At 36.0% G+C, this 15616-nt stretch overlaps 1 protein-coding gene across 1 annotated transcript in view; it reads right to left on the bottom strand.

Moving 5' to 3' along the window:
- Nucleotides 1-356: 356 nt before the first annotated feature.
- CCDC138 (coiled-coil domain containing 138) overlaps nucleotides 357-15616 on the bottom strand; it is a gene marked incomplete at its 5' end in the record, with an annotated part of 35928 nt that continues 20668 nt past the window's right edge. Inside the window, 3 exons of the mRNA XM_083361606.1 lie at nucleotides 357-1985; nucleotides 2624-2762; nucleotides 6888-7064. Of these exons, the coding sequence (XP_083217732.1) occupies nucleotides 1814-1985; nucleotides 2624-2762; nucleotides 6888-7064 (488 nt within the window). The 3' untranslated portion in view covers nucleotides 357-1813. The remainder of the gene's footprint in view (nucleotides 1986-2623; nucleotides 2763-6887; nucleotides 7065-15616) is intronic.

Genomic DNA, 15616 nt, shown 5'->3' with positions numbered 1-15616 from the left:
TAATGTTTTGATCCTATAATTGTTTTATTGCTATTTATGCTAGTATAAGCCCCCCAGAGATGCTTGGCAGAGATGGGTGGCATACTAAATATGCTCAACATCTTCTGCCATTTTGCTGACTCCACCATTTCAACCAAGGTCTATCTCCTGTCCATTTTTCCCCAGCAAGCAGCTTCAGGATCCTCAGAAATTTCCATCAATAGAAGAAGCCCTTCCTATTTCTGTAAGGGACCATCTAAGTTCAATCCAATATATAAAATTAACAATGAACAGGCTGCAATCCAAAAAAGTCAAGTAGCTCAAAAAACATCCTTTTTCAAAGAATAACACCGCCAATATAAATTATTATTTTAAATTGTTACTTTATTACATTAAAATGATGCTTAAGGACATCTTGGAGTGCTCACTATAACATGACAATAAAAAATAAACATAAAGGATAAAATAAATCTTTTCGTGAACCTTGTAAGACCCAGCATACTGTATAAAAAATATCAGGCAAAGCAAATTAGTGTCTGTCAAGATTGAGTTCAATAACTGGGCTTTTATTAACATAAAGAAATCAGAAAAAGTTTTAAATATTCTGTTCAATAATGATTCAGAACAGGTTCTCTGGAATGCATTATAGCAAGGCACAGAATCTCTTTAAAGCAGCTGTGTCTTTAATGTGCCTTCTTAAAGCAGTTGCATGTTTTCAAGTTCTTTAAAGATATAATTACCTTAAATATTTGTACTTTGAAGGACTTGTTTCAAATAATTTTCAAAATCTGCACATTTCTATTATTGCATAAGTTGAAATTGCTCGAAGAAAAGAAGGCTTTTCTTTGGATATCTCACATAATAACAGTCTTCAGGTACTCCACATTCAGGTTTGGGGCATTTCTAACATTGGCAAAAAAGTTCTTGAAACTCAGCTATGAACCAATGCTTTCTTTTGATAAGCCAATAACAAACTTTTCAGCTACTAATAGCCTCCACAAAGCAACTAAACATATATTTAATGAAAGGACATACCACTGACCTCAGTGGTTATACTATATTTTCTCAATGAATTGCTGGAATGAAAGTGCTAGGAAATTTGATTCTGTCAATTATCACTAAAACCTTGGGGTCAAGCATTGTGAGGAGGAAAATGAGCATCTCTAGAGAATATCCAGCTGCCCAGATTAAAAAAAAATTACTAATCTTTCTGTACTGTCCTAGTGATCAACCTGCAGGTCATCAAGACATCCAACTCCATTCTGGCTCCTACTGACTTTCAAAATTTTGCGGCATGGTTTTTCATGGTTTCTAAACAAAATTGGATGCATTAAATTCCTGGGAAACTCTGCAATGAACATATTGAATCCCTTAGCTGCTACCCAAATGAACCAAGAAAATGGGCTGAAATATGGCCCTATTGTTGTATTACCAGTCATGGTGCAAACATTGTGGAAGGGAAAAAAAATCAAAGTGTGTATTTTTCCTACAAAAAGATTGCCTGCCCTGTCCTAGTGGATGCAAGATTACTTATGCCAAAATGATATTATATGATATCCAATATGATACTATTCAGCTTTGGTGTTATTGATCTCATTGCAAGAATAGTGTATTGTGGGGTGCTGTCTTTTGGGCTGAAGACCAGTCTAGAACAAGTGCTACAGGCAAGCAATCCAGCATTATAAAACAGACAATTTCCATTAAAGCAATTCTAAATGATGAATTCTGAAGACTGGTACAACTGAGACACCTACGGAGGCAATTCCCATTCCACATTTTGTTAATTCATGTAACATAAACAAGCCACTGGAAACGTCTTATAACATGCAACCTGCTACTCACTTGCATTTTGGCTACTTTCAATGGGGTTGTTTTTTATTAAACCCAAATTAAAGAGAATTGAGTTGAGGTTAATGCACAAAAATGTGTGATCTGGATGTGCTGTCCTCAATAGTTCTTGAATCATCAGATGGAGAGTAAACAGCTCAAACATCTTCTTATTACTCCTGCAATACATTTTGAAAAATATGTAATTAAAGAAGTCACTTCAGTTCAATTAACATTTGATTCTGAAATTTCAACTTTCCAAACTGAAATAAACAATATCTGTTGTTATTCATACATACTTTATGTGGTTATTTTTAATAATGTATTAAATTTATATACACGCCCAGCAATTCTGGATTTTTGTTTTCACAACCTTTAAAATAAATTTCATAGGCTGCACATAGGATATCTCTTTTAAATAAAATGACTCTCAATTACCACACAATGATATCTGCACCATATGGCACTGGTATTCATTACTGCAGAAAAGGAGTGCAAAAAGAATAGGCACAGAGTTAGAAAAGTCTTCAAAAGCTATTTTTTATATATTTTACCACTAAGGTATGCTTAGATTACATTACTGATCTTTACCCACCATCCCTCTCTCACTACCACCAATCTATGTCTTTCCTTACTGGTTTGTGATTGGGTCTGCCCTATTTTATTTGGTTGACTGTTATCTAGTTCAGCTATTGCATCCATATCTTTTTTATTAGTTTTCTCATGAATCTCCCAAGCTATGGAAATCCTGGGTTGCCCTGATTCCAACAAACACATAATATTCCTGAGAAAAATATTTTGAGGTTGGAAAGCTTACTTGATTTTTGAAAGTTTTTGAAGCAGAATGCTGAGTTTCTCCAGGAGCTGAATATCAAGATTAAAACTGCGAAGCAGCACTGAACAAGTCCGGAAAAAGAGTTCATTACTACAAGCTTCCAGAAAGCGATTCAAATACCCTGCAAAATAAGGTGCTCAATAAACATAAGGAGCTCAGCAATCATGATTGGTGTGTATAATTGTAAGGAATGTTATATCCCAACCTGGGTTTCAGCAATATATCAAACTTTCTAAGTTCAAATTTCAGCAGATATTACAAAACTGATGATGTGTGGTAATAGCTGGTGTTGATTCAAGTTTTTGCTTGAAAAATCATTAGAATCCATTCCAGAGGAATTTAAATTCTGAAAGAGCAAATCTCTTGTGCCCATCACTCATACATACAATCAGTAAGGGCGGGGGGGGGGGGATAATGTTATAGCATCTGTGAATTGCATAATTCTTTTCAAGTTTCATGGTCCTTAATACTGGAAAATATACACTCTTGCTCCAAGTCTTTGAAAGAACAATGGTACAGTAACTATATCTTTAATCCCTGTCTTTTAAAGGGATGGTTTCTTAGAATATTTCACCATTATCTTGACTTGCCCAGCTCCACTTTGCTATGTAGATTTTGATATTGGAGCTGAAGAGGAAGAGTTTAAGTTTATTGAATTTATATAACGCCCTTTTCCCGTAGGACTCAGGGCAGTTTACAAAGTATTTAAAAACATCACTTTTGACTTTGGAACACTGACCCGCTGTTCTGATCAGCAGCTCACCAGGACACATTTTACAAACCTGGTCAACGATAACTCATGAAAATCTTAATGCTAAAGATTAAAAAAACATTTTCTATTAATCTGTGCATGTGAAACATACAAAAGCTGGAATGCCTCAGCTTTCTTAATAGTGGGAGAGATAGCTATTTTGTTTAGCATAATTCTGGGTTACAACTGCTTTCTTAAACACAGTGCCTGCCTCTTTCCACCAAGCACAGAGTCTAAATGTTTACAGGACTTTGTTTTGTTGAATTTCTGATATATATTAAGTGGAAACTCATTTTAGTCCTGTGATTTTCCAATATTATAAATAAGGCAAAAATAACAGAAACATCAGGATTTGCATATTCTTTGACAGGATCATCAATACGGTGGTATCTTTGCAACATTATTTTTAATGAAGGAAGCTTTCATTTCTTAAAGAACTAGCTGATATTTCATTTTTAGCAGGAAATGTTTTTCTCTTACTATTCGTTTCCATTTCCACTCTTAAGCAGCTTGCAACTATCAAATTTATTAATGGTACAACAATATATTTATGTCCTGCCTTTGTAAGCAAAATGCTGAAAAAAATGAATGCAATCATCCTGTATAAAAGGAAAAACATCTTATGAACACATAAGAGAAAAAGGAAGATTTTTGCATTAAAAGTAGGAGTAATATTATAACCCTATTTATTTATATGCCAGTCACATGTACAACAGTAGGTGGCTCATAATATACTCAATAAAACACTATAAACATCCATTGTGCTTCTTTTTAGCTTGCTCCAATCAATAAACATTTTAAATATTAGCATGCAAAAGTCACAATGTCTAATGAGTTTATAAAGTGTTTTAAAGATTTCCTATCAATGCAATCAGTGGTTTCAATCTTAGTGTAGATTTTCAAAGGAAACATCTACAGCCTAATTACATATACACTAAATATTGGATGTGAACGCATGTTTCTTATCCTGTTTGTTTCCTTTGCTTCTGTTCTACTATATAAGGTTAAGAATATCTCGATTATTCTTTTTGCCCCAATTAAAAGTATATTGCCTTATTCATAATTAGACTCTGCCTATTCAGTCTAGAAACTTCTGCTGCTCATTCTGTAGCAATAGAGATGCCAATATCCAAGGTACCTTAGAATACCTTCCAGTATTACAAGATTAAGTTAGGTCAGCAACCCATCATTACTAAGTCAGAAAGTTACAGAAATTAATTGAATATCTACAGAAATATTACAAGCAATAGAAGAATCAGTAAAGGCTCAAACCCACAAATGTCAACTAATCTGGGGAATGACACAGAGGCCAAAAGTAAAGGACAATCAGCAAGATGGGTGGATTCAATTAAAAAAATGATGGGTGCACAATTGGGAGACCTGAAGGGTGAGTTAGGGGAAAGGTTATCCTGGAAAAGATCTATCTATATGGTCCCCAAGAATCAACATAATCAGTCAATCAAATCCATCCAAAAATCTATCTAAATCACGCATGTCTATAGTTCATTGCTATTACTGATTTTTTCTAAGTTTAGCTTTGGTTTATTCATTTTTATTGCTATTTCTGAATAAAGTTGCAGAGTTCAATCAGAGCCAAAAGTACTTTAATGCACTCAGAAGGGTGAAATCCCAAAGCGTGTGAGTTCAGACAATTCAGTTCTCTTTTGGACTATATGAAGCAGCATTATTTTAGTCATAGGCTAAGAAGAAAAAGACAATCCAACCTCTCAGAGAGAACGTTACAGACAGGATGAGGAAGGAAAGTCTGGGACAGGAAACCTTTTAAAAAAGCATGCTGCTTATCCTACATAAGCTATAAAGTATTTTTTCTTCTCTAACTTCAAATGCCTCTGTTTAAGATAAGTTTGCACTTGCCCTTTAAAAGAATAAAGGATGGGATTGTTTAACCCTTGCAGCAGCGAACACAGCTAATAAGGAGAAATTCTTATTATATTCAAAAAATCAAGAATCCAACTCTTAGCTTTTAAAAAAATGTGGTAAGAATATGTAGGTTCCTTTTTGAATAGATAAGAAACAAAAAAGATGTGAATGAAATTATTTCCATCTAATTTCATTTACCCCAACCTTTCCTACTAAGATTTAGAATAGAAAGTCAAGCTGAAGCAGACCTTAAGAAATAAAAGTCTCACAGAACCTCTTATTCTGAGAAATTTTAACACAAGTTTTATTCTCAATTGTCCCTCCACAAAACAAAGACACAAGCAAGCTTTGAGATAGCTCCAGTACTTCTCCTCTGAATAGGATATTTAAATTGCAAGGGTAAAAATCAAGTCGTAGGTGAAGAACTTATTTGTGATGAAGGTGCAGTGCTTCATGGACAGTTTTGTGGAATGAAAGAGGGCAAGGCCAACTCTTCCCTGTAACCACCTTTTCTTCTATTTTCTTCTGTAATTTCACTTAATTATCTTGTGTTTAATAATTTCACATATGCTACTACTTAATGCCAAAATCTGGTAATACATAAAGCAAATCCTCTGTGGTAAAAGCTTAACAAAATGCTAAATTCGAAACTACCACATGGTATTTTTGTGCAACTGAAATAAAAGAAACATAGTCCCGACAATGTATTAATTGTCAAAACAGCTCTCTTAACACTAGGAGGCTAAAGATAAAAAGAAAGTTATTTCCTGGTTAAGATAAAACAGCATAATCACTCTAGGCAGAAATTGTGGGATGAATCCTTAACAGTGATTTATCTCAGTAGGAAATCAAGCTGTCTTGTTTCTATAGGAATGCAGAGTTCTTTCTTTTAATTCCACTAACTGTAAGTTTTAAATGTAGCATGATTATTCTGTTTGGCTGGAGGCACATCTGGAGATCCTACTTAATTTGATATTAAAGTATGGCCACAGAGACAGGAATCATGGCATTCTGAAGATTGGAACCAACAGTTGCAGTATAAAAGTGTTTACACGTGAAAGGTTAAAAAAATTTAGTCACCCAGGTTTCAATTTAAGAAGACATAATTCCAATAAAAGAAACAATCCACAAACAATCTTGTACATAAACCCACTGTGTACATGTTTATTTTTAGAGAGCTTACACGTACTAAGTATTCAATAAACATTATAAATCAGAAAGAATTGAAAAGCATTTTATTACTAGAATTTGTATTTACATAAACAGGTCTACGCTGAGATCTTGTTGAAAAGGTCAGCCCTACAATATTTAGTTGGACATTATACTTCCATACATCACAATCTCATACACAAATATCCAATGGACACAAGGCTTGAAATCCCTTCTATAAAGTATAAAGCACTCACTTTTTTAAAAAACTAGTTGCCTATCATATTGAACTACAACAGGGGAAAACACATTTTCTTTTGCAGAATTTCCCATTCTGCCTAATAAAAATAGTAATCCTTCCCTTGGAATAATTTATTGTACAATTAACCCAAAAGTAAACACGGCAGGCATACAAAATGAGCTAAACAACGTAAAAAGTGTATGAAAAGAACGCTGAATACTTACTAGATTCTGTTGTCATCTGAAGTAAACTGTCAATGGCATTGGAAAGGAGGCCTTTCCTTGATATTCTTAGGTGAGTCAATATTATGGGCACTGCTTGGTAATCCAAAAACAATACTTTCCCTTCCTCTGTCTTCAGATCAATGCAAAGTGAATCAAAGGCTTGTGCCAAATAATCAGCTAAAAGAGGCATTTGAATTTAAATATTACAGACGTACACCATTGTTTCTAGACATCCATACAGGCCGTCGCTAATGTGCATAAAATCCTGCACAATGTGCTATATCAAAGTTTTTAAATTATACTGCTTACCAAATGAATTATTGAATGAATACGTTTTCTCATTATGTGTCAAACAGCACTATATTAAGAAAATTGACTTGAAGCAAATTACACTCACAAAATCCTGTTATGTTTTATTAACGGCAACCTCCTCAACAGCTATATAAACTTCATATTTACAGCATACCTAGGCTATTTTAAAATTAGAACCATTTTATATAATAACAAAAGAAGTGGAACTCCAACTTCAGGAAGGCAACAAGGATTCTTCTAGGACACACAGAAGAGCACCGGCTCCAATGGTACAGCAGTGGTGACTTCTAGCAGACCCCTGGTTTCACATTTTAAGCCAACAGACTGTATGTGAAATGATTTATAATCCCAGGGAGGCATATTGCAAACTTTGCCTATTCTGAGTCTTCTCATAAAACAGTTGGATGAAAGAAGCCTTTACGGTGTGACAGACAAGGATGACATCACCACAAACAAGCCGCACTCTACCATCCCGTTTATTATTTTCATTTTTTAAAAATGTGCGAACATATTTTCAAGCAAAGCTCTGGGTTGTAGCCACTGCTATTCTATTTCTCTTGAAGTATTTATGGGCCTACATGGTACAAGGGGCATTTGTGTAAATGGTTATGATACTAGAGAATTTGGGACAGCAGGCCAATGTTTAATTTAAAATGTCTAAAGAACAGAGCCAGGTAAGAAGCCTGGAAGGAAAAGGACATAACGGGCCCTTTGCTGAATGTTCCTGGTTCACAGACCATTTAATGCAATGTTTTTTACCCATGGCAATGTGAAGATATTTGGACTTCACTCCCAAGGTTACTGGCGAATTCTGGGAGTTGAAATCCACACATCTTCGTGTTGCAAAGCTTGAAAACACTGCTTTAAAGTGATCGGTCCTTAGTAATCCAGGCATGGTTTTGGAAGGGTCGCCTTCAGGTTGTCCCTTCTGCCTGAGAAAAAATGTATCAGAATAAAATGGTAGACAGGGGAGCTTCAAAGATGAAGGAATATAGATTTTGTAGATTTCTTGTAGCATTATGGTTATGATTCTATTTTTCTCCTTTCACCTTTAACAGTGTAGACTGCACTCTATAAACATGCAATAGTTTAAATATGTTCCAGGATTTTCTGGTTTTTCTTCCAATGTGGCTGGTCCTCAGGAATGGATATAATAATGTAGAAAAAAATCAATTAATGCTTAGATGGTTGAAAAATGTGAACACTCAACTACTCATGAAATTCATATGACTATGAGTTTATCACTGGCCACTGAAACTTATCATTGTACTGTGCTGTAACTTCAGTGAAACAAAAAACAATCCATTTAAAAACTTGCTATCATCAATCTGAATATTAAAAGAAAAAAATAGAAATAACAGCAAAATCCTGTATTTTAAAAAATAAATAAATAACTAAATAAATTACCACGGTGTTCAGTGTAGGTTATTAGTATGTTTAAATCAATACCCTAAAAGAGTAGATAGTAACTCTATTCATAGTAAATTTTTCACTAAAAAACTCTGGCATCTTAATGCAAGCTACATTTACTTTGGATATATTTCAAATATTGTACTATGAATATAGGTTTTATTTTCTTGCAAGATTATATCTCAGAAACTGCAAAACCTTACTTAGAGTGCCCCCTACTGTATTATGTCTTTACTAATTATGTATCGGTACATAATTGTAATGAACACACATTTCACAATTTCATCTGAGAAAGGAATTTTGGCTTATTATAAGGCTTTCTATTTCCTATGATGGATTGAAGGCATCCTTCACTGCTCACTCTTGCTTTAACAGGCAGGATCATGGAGTTCTTATATACATCAGTGGGAAGAGTGACTCACTTCCAGTTCTGCACTTGAAAAGTGAAGAATTCCATCAGAAATATAGCCTAAGAGGAGACAGTGAAAATATTCCAATTCAATAAGCAACGCTCCCTTGACCATACTCTCTATCAACCATAGAGAAAGCTGTACCCAGTAAGTAACAGTTAATTTTCCTTAAGTGAGCTATAAAGAGCCTTGGTGGAGCAGTGGGCTAATGCCTCCTTAAGTAACACCAGCTGCCTGCAATTAGTGCAGGTTCGCATCCCACCAGGCTCAAGGTTGACTCAGCCTTCCATCCTTCCGAGGTAGGTAAAATGAGGACCCAGATTGTTGGGGGCAATTAAGCTGACTTTGTAATAATGCCACTTGGGGTGTGTGTGAAAGCCCTAATAAGCAGGCATATACATAGAATGAAGGCTACTGCTAAGCTTGTAAGCCGCCCTGAGTCTTCGGAGAAGGGCGGGATATAAATGGAATTAAAATAAATAAATAAATAAATAAATAATAAAGCGTCCTGCATTAAGAGTAGGGATACTGGCTAAAGGAAGGCATTTTAGGAGGAATGGACAACCCACTGATTAACGTCTGACAAAGATCTTCAACTGAAACAAATGCATCTAACTGAATAAAAAGTAAACCATATGGCCAATTAGCTACCAACACATGGCTCCTAAAGAACCATTGTTGGAAAAAGTACTGAAGTCTTGGTAGGGTATGCTGTGATAGCCAATGGATCAACAGCCAGCAGAGGCTTTCAGCCATAGCAGCTCACTGAGTATTCTCTTTCAGACCAACCTAGACTGGGAAGAGGGAGCATCACGCCTCAGGTAAAGGTGGGATAGAAAAATAAAAAAAGCAAATAAGCCAGAATGATTCATCTATGGATGACTATTTCACTTCCCAATCTACACTTATTGAAGAAAAGAAACAAAATACGATCTGAAGATTTGTGATTCTTCCTGCAATAAGCAACTTAAATCATTAGATGAGTTAAGACAAGAAAACATAAGTTACTCTTGGTTTCAATATACCCAATTGAAAGCTAGGTGGAAGTTGGATCAGAAGGTTGGCATCACAATTACAGATGAGAATTTAGTAAAACAAATTAGAGATTTAAATTGTGCACATATAAAGAGGATATATAATGTTTTAATTGAATTGGATTCGGAAACGGAATTAGTTAAAGATTGTATGATAAAGTGGGCACAAAATATCCAGGAACCAATTCCGTTGGATACTTGGGAGGTAATTTGGGTTAGAAATGTTAAATTTACTCAGGCTCAAAATTTAAGAGAAAATTTTTATAAAATGTTTTATAGATGGCATCTGGATCCCAAAAAGTTGTCTAACATGTATCCTAACTTAAAGTCTAAATGCTGGAGATGTGGTAGTTTAGAAGCCACCTATTTTCATATGTGGTGGACTTGCAGAAATATAAAAGCTTTTTGGGTTAAAATTTGGTGGAACATTCAAAAGATTTTTAAGAGAAAGAGAAAGTTCTCTCCGCAATTGTTTTTATTGGGCATTGTTGTAGATTGTGATGTTAAAGAAACCAATTTGATGTTGAATTTGATAACAGCAGCACGGTTACTGGTGGGACAATACTGGAAGAAGGATAGTTTGCCTACCATAGAAGAATGGGTGTTTAAAGTATCGAATCTTGCAGAAATGTCTAAGATTTTTGCTTATTTGAAGGATCATTCACAAGAAAGATATATTTCAGTTTGGAGGAGATGGATAGATTATATTCAGAATAAATATGGGACTAAAAAGTTTCATTTAGCTTATGAGTAGATTTTAGAGGGATATTGTTATTAATTTTAGTGTTAGTACTTTGTATGTATCTATGTTAAAGGGGAGTTAAAGCACATTATGAATTTGGTTAATTTTATATTATGGATAATTTTTAGTTAGAATATGATTATTATATCTATAACCCTGTATTTAGCTCTGGGAAGCAGGGGGGAAGGGGGGTGGTTTGGGGGGGGCGGGTTTTGGGGATATGTATTGTAAAAATTATTTTGTAAAATTCTTTAATAAAAAAAAAAGATTTGTGATTCTAAGACGTTAATCTGAGTTATATTTGATGCAATTGTTGAAGAGAGAACTGAGAGATTATTTAAGCATGAAGTGTAGGTTCCATGATGGAAACCTATGACTATGATCTCACAGATTTAAGGTTCCTCCAAAAAACTCTTTGGAAGAATTACAGGATTTCATTTATTTATTTATTTTTAAAAAACCTTTCAAGTTAAACCAACTCAAAAAACATACACCAGAGAGATTTCAGGAATGCTACTTAATAACAGAAACTAGAAAGCCTGTCCAAGTTTCTCTCCCCCCTATACGAAATTAAATGGTGGGGTTGAGTTTCTTTCTCATGTGTGCTTCAGTATTTGGACATGTTCCCTTATCTATAAGCCCTTCCTTAACCATTCCTTCAGAGCTTCTCCGAGGTTATCTCTAAATTTCTTTAGAATAAAGGAAATTGAGGCTGCAGCTATACAGTATATGCCAAGTATTTGGGCACACGCTTTGTCCAAAACTCAATGAAATTTTTTTTGAGGGAAAAATGTTTTACATTAATGGCAGAAAGCCCTCCTGGGAACTTTTTATTATTAATTTTTCTAAGCTGCCCATCTCCCGTCCCCTACAAGGTGACTCTGGGTGAGATAACTTCATGGATAAGCATCATGGATCTCCTTAGAAAAACTAAGGTAATTTGGATTGTATCAAATTATAACTTAAATCACACAGCAGGAGCAATCCAATGTCCGTACATATAGCTTTAAGCAGTCTGCATCTGGATGGTGAAAAGCCCAGAAGTTCCTTACAGGATGAAAGGGTCTGTGGGACTTCTATGGAAGGTTGGATTATCTCTAAAGCAAAGATCTCCAAGATTCAGAGCTAGAACCATCTCTATAACAGCTTGAATTTTGACAGTATATAACTTAGACTCTAGGCAAGATCCAATAATAGCTGCCATCTTTATCTCCCAAATTCATACATATTATTTGGACTGATTGTGGGAAATTTAAGTCAGCTTAATCCACTGCAACTCAAGACAGAAACTTTTGATTGTGATTTATGATGGGCAGAGCAATTAGACACAAGTTTCTCTAGGTTTAAATAGCCTAGCCCAGTTTTTTTGCCATAATTGAGTCAAACAGAAATTGCCTTTCTGTACAGCAAGAGACAGCTGCTCATGAAAGGGCACATTATACAGCTCCTTAGAGAGAAACAAACTTGGGGAAGGGGGAGGTATCTCAGCATTAGCTTATTAAAACAGCAATACAGTTTCAATTTCTAGAATAACTTTTATTTGAACAGTAAATCTGATTGAAATTCAATTCCATTTCAAACAATTTGAGATTATATTTTGCATTTATAATTTTAAATTTATGAAAATTGAAAACTTAGGTTTTGGAATTTACTTCTTGACATTACCACATGAAATACATATAATTTTATAGCATTGATTTAATGTATTATTCATTATCTACAGTTTCTTTTTCCTTTTTCTAATGATTTGAATTGTGTTAACCAACTACTTTTAAAGTTTAATAGTTATTAGTCACATTTTGATTACTACTATAGAACATTTATTCTGCATCACTTTAAAGTACTCATTCCGAATTCATTAGCCTTAATGATTGAAGGTTTTTTCATAAGCTTATCCTTCTCTGGTCGATGTAACTTTGAAAAGGAAATCAAACTAGTGTATCTGTGTGTATATGTGTGTGTATAAGAGATGGGGAAGTCTTCGAGCTAGTGTTGATTCCTGGTGATTTCCTGGACAAACCCCTGCTGTTTTCTTGATGAGATTTTCAGAAGTGGTTTGCCATTGTTTCCTTCCTAGGGCTCATTCTATTTTTTCTGAATCAAGCAAGATTCATTTCACGTCTTTCATTCCTTCATTAAACATCTTTTAGATATAATCTACGGAAGCATTGTTACTGATATTGTGGCTACCAATTTCTGGTCCCATTCTTCAAAAACTCCTTAATATTTCAAACACTGTAGTATGTCATTTTGTAGATTCTAATCTGTAATGGAATGTGCATGACTTTGGAGAAGGAAGGGAAAAGAGCCGCCTAGAAAACAATCAGACGAGAGAGGCAGAAGACCTGATGGCTTAATAATCAAAGAAAGAAATGTAGGATTGCCCTAATTTATTTATTTATTTTATTTATTTATTGGGACTTATATGCCGCCCTATCTCCTGAAGGACTCAGGGCGGCTAACAACAATAAAATACAAATAGGATACAAATATTAAGAAGAAATTAAACTATACCTAGCCCCAACTAAAACCAATAAAATGTTAAAACCATGTTAAAACCCCTTATCATCAGTCCAGGTCGGCCTGTTGGAAAAGAAGTGTCTTAAGGTCACGAAGGAAGGACCGGAGGTCAGGGGCCATCCGGAGCTCTGAGGGGAGCTGATTCCACAGGGCAGGTGCCCCCACAGAGAAGGCCCTCCCCCTGGGGGTTGCCAGGCAACATTGTCTGGCCGGCGGCACCCTGAGGAGCCCCTCTCTGTGTGAGCGCACAGGGCGATGTAAAGTCGTTCCTGGCAGCAGACGGTCCTGCAGGTATCCCGGGCCTAAGCCATGAAGGGTTTTATAGGTAAGAACCAGCACCTTAAATCTCACCTGGAGAGCAACCGGTAACCAATGCAACTCACGCAGGAGGGGTGTAAAATGGGAGTATCGGGATGCTCCCATCACAACCCGCGCGGCCGCATTCTGCACCAGCTGAAGTCTTCGGGTGGTCTTCAAGGGCAGCCCCATGTAGTAATCAATACAGGAGGTAACGAGCGCATGAGTGACCGTACATAAAGCATCTCTGTCCAGATAGGGGCGCAACTGGCACACCAGGTGAACCTGGGCAAATGCCCCCCTGGCCACAACTCCTATATGATCTTCTAAACTAATGCAGGGGTGTCAAACTTGCAATGTCACGTGATGTGTTGCCACGTGTTGTTGACCCCATGGACAACGTTCCTCCAGGTCACCTGTCCTCTATCATTCTCTGGAGTCCATTTAGGCTCACGCCTACTGCTTCAGTGACTCCATCCAGCCACCTCATTCTCTGTCATCCCCTTCTTCTCTTGCCCTCAATCTTTCCCAGCATTAGGCTTTTCTCCAGTGAGTCCTTCCTTCTCATTAGGTGGCCAAAGTATTTGAGTTTCAACTTCAGGATCTGGCCTTCTAAAGAGCAGTCAGGGTTGATCTCCTCTAGGACTGACCGGTTTGCTTGCCTTGCAGTCCAAGGGACTCACAGGAGACTTCTCCAGCACCATAGTTCAAAGGCTTCAATTTTTTGGTGCTCAACCTTTCTTATGGTCCAACTTTCATAGCCATACCTTGCAACTCGGAAGACCATAGCCTTGATTATACACACATTTGTTGGCAGGGTAATGTCTCTGCTTTTTAGTGTGCTGTCTAAATTTGCCATTGCTTTCCTCCAGAGGAGCAAGCGTCTTTTAATTTCTTGGCTACAGTCCCCATCTGCAGTGATCTTGGAGCCCAGGAAAATAAAATCTGTCACTACCTCCATTTCTTCCCCATCTATTTGACAGGAATTGAGAGGGCCGGATGCCATGATCTTGGTTTTCTTAATGTTTAGTTTCAACCCAACTTTTGCACTCTCCTTCTTCACTCGCAACAAGAGGCTCTTTAGTTCTTCTTCACTTTCTGCCATTAGAGTGGTATCATCTGCATATCTTAGGTTGTTGATATTTCTTCCAGCAATCTTTATTCCAACTTTTGATTCATCTAGCCCTGCCTTTCTCATGATGTGCTCTGCATATAAGTTAAATAGGCAAGGTGACAGTATACAGCCTTCCGGACTCCTTTCCCAATTTTGAACCAATCAGTGGTTCCGTGTCCAGTTCTCCCATCTCTTTAAGAACTTACCACAGTTTGTTGTGATCCACACAATCAAAGGCTTTAGCATAGTCAATGAAGCAGAAGTAGATGTTTTTCTGGAACTCTCTAGCTTTCTCCATGATCCAGCGTATGTTGGCAATTTGATCCCTAGTTCCTCTGCCTCTTCAAAATCCTGCCTGTACTTCTGGTAGTTCTCGATCCACATACTGCTGAAGTCTAGCTTGTAGGATTTTAAGCATGACTTTTACTGCATCGTCTTTTAAGATTTTGAATAGCTCAGCTGGAATATTCAAAACATTCAGAAGATTTTTAAGAGAAAGATAAAGTTTTCTCCACAATTGTTTTTATTGGGCATTGTTGTAGATTGTGATACTAAAGAAATTAATTTGATGTTGAACTTGATAACAGCAGCACGGTTACTGATGGGACAATATTGGAAGAAGGATAGTTTGCCTACTATAGAAGAACGGGTACTTAAGGTATTGAATCTTGCAGAAATGTCTAAGATTTCTGCTTATTTGAAGGATCACTCGCAAGAAAGATATATTTCAGTTTGGAGGAGATGGATAGATTATATTCAGAATAAATATGGGACTAAAAAGTTCCATTTAGCTTATGAGTAGATTTTAGATTGTTATTAATTTTAGTATTAGTATTGATTATATTTTTGTTTAAGTTATTATTATTATGTTTTTAATAATTTGAATGTAT

This window comes from Vipera ursinii (genome assembly GCF_947247035.1).
Source record: "Vipera ursinii genome assembly, chromosome: 4".
NCBI lineage: Eukaryota > Metazoa > Chordata > Lepidosauria > Squamata > Viperidae > Vipera > Vipera ursinii.
The sequence above is the reverse complement of the archived record's forward strand: the minus strand, read 5'-3'. Positions and strand labels throughout refer to the sequence as shown.